Consider the following 1,587-nt stretch of genomic DNA (forward strand, 5'->3'; position numbering starts at 1 on the left):
GGGCGGGCCGCCAGCCCCGCGCCCGGCCGGGCGGCACACAGTGCCGCCTGTTACCCGGCCCGGCCATCAATCGCTCCTTGTCCCGCCGTGGCGGGCGGGGGCAGGCCGGGAGCCTGCAGGGCCAGACACCCCCACCCGCCCGCGGAGCCCCAGGCCTCCGGCTCCCTCCCGCTGTGCGAAGCGGCCTTGGGCCTGTGCCCGCTGCCCGTTCCCCAGGGCTGCTGGCAGTGGGCCCTGGCAGGCCCAGGGCTGACGGACTTGCCCTCCTTCCCAGCAAGTGAAACTGGAGGAGTTTGGGAGGCCGAAGATAGACGGGGAGCTGAAGGTCCGGTCCATAGTGAACCACACCAAGCAGGACAGGTGAGCGGGCGGCGGGCGAGGTGGCGGGCTCCCGGCCGGGCGCCGGGCACGGGGCTGGAAACGGGCCTTCCTGTGGAGAGAGCCCCGCCCGCGCCTCTGTGTTGTTCTGTGTTAATTGCTTCCTCCCGCCTCGGGGAGGAGGCTGTCCGGGACCCAGTCAGCCAGTGGCCGCGCTGCCCTGCCCGTGGCCAGCACTGGGCCAGGCTGGGGGGCCCAGGCCCCTGTGAGGGACAGCCAGCCGTGGGGGCCCGGCTCCGGGTGAGCCGGCTGGGGTCTGTGCGCCCCCAATGTGTGCAGGGCTGGGGTGCATCCCAGCAGCTGGGACCTGTCCTCACGGGGCTCCCAGTGGAGTACGGGGTGGGCAGGTGAGCAGGCAGTGACCCCAGGGTGGCCCCTGGGTCGCGGAGTCCCCAGAAGGGCTTCCTGGAGGAGGTGTGTTGGTGTGGCAAATCCTAGCTGCGGCTCACAAGGGCCGGGAGGGCCGGGCCGGGGGGACTGGGAGCTGCAGGCGAGGGGCTGGGGGCTCAGCCTCCCTCCCGCCCACCCCAGGTGCCCACGGCCGCCGTGGCCCTGGAGTGCAGTGCGCGGGCATGCTGACGGCCCTGGCCGCTGCGGCCAGGTACTTGTTCCTATTCGACAAGGTGGTCATCGTCTGCAAGAGGAGGGGCTACAGCTACGAGTTGAAGGAGATCATCGAGCTGCTCTTCCACAAGATGACCGATGACCCCATGAACAACAAGGACATCAAGAAGGTGGGGCCGCGGGACCCCTCAGCCGGGCAGAGGGCCTCGCCGAGGGTGGCCTCGAGGAAGGGGGCGCGGTGTGGACTTGGCGCTGACCGGCGCCGACCGCCCACTCTGGGATGGGCTTCGGTGTCCGTCACCCTCTGTCGCTGCGAGGGTGTGGCGGGGTGACCCCGCCTTGCTGGGGAGGCCTCCCTTGAGGCTGCGAGCCTTGGTCTGACACAGCTCTAGCCCGCCCTGGCCTCTGCAGCAGGCAGGCCTGCCCCCCATGCGGCCTCTCGCCCTTCGGGGGGGCCACAGGGGCCTGGCTCTGGCTTGTGAGACGGGTGTCCAGCCAGGAGGAAGCAGCGGCTGGAGGTGGGCCCCAGTGGACGGGCAGGGCCCTGGCTCTGAGTTGGGCCTTGTCCGTAGGGATGGGGCTGTTTCAGTGGGGCGTGGCCGTGGCTGGGGCTGTGCCCGGGGGCGTGGCCGTGGCCTCGGAGCC

At 71.5% G+C, this 1,587-nt stretch overlaps 1 protein-coding gene across 1 annotated transcript in view; it reads left to right on the forward strand.

The window, feature by feature from the left end:
* The window catches only part of VAV2 (vav 2 guanine nucleotide exchange factor), a 74,530-nt gene that overhangs the window by 55,466 nt on the left and 17,477 nt on the right, over nucleotides 1-1,587 (forward strand). Inside the window, exons 5-6 of the mRNA XM_012721184.1 lie at nucleotides 275-360; nucleotides 980-1,112. Coding sequence (XP_012576638.1) covers nucleotides 275-360; nucleotides 980-1,112 — 219 coding nt within the window. The remainder of the gene's footprint in view (nucleotides 1-274; nucleotides 361-979; nucleotides 1,113-1,587) is intronic.

The sequence above is a fragment of the Condylura cristata genome, unplaced genomic scaffold (assembly GCF_000260355.1).
Source record: "Condylura cristata isolate star-nosed mole 26May11 unplaced genomic scaffold, ConCri1.0 scaffold00006, whole genome shotgun sequence".
NCBI classification, from domain to species: domain Eukaryota; kingdom Metazoa; phylum Chordata; class Mammalia; order Eulipotyphla; family Talpidae; genus Condylura; species Condylura cristata.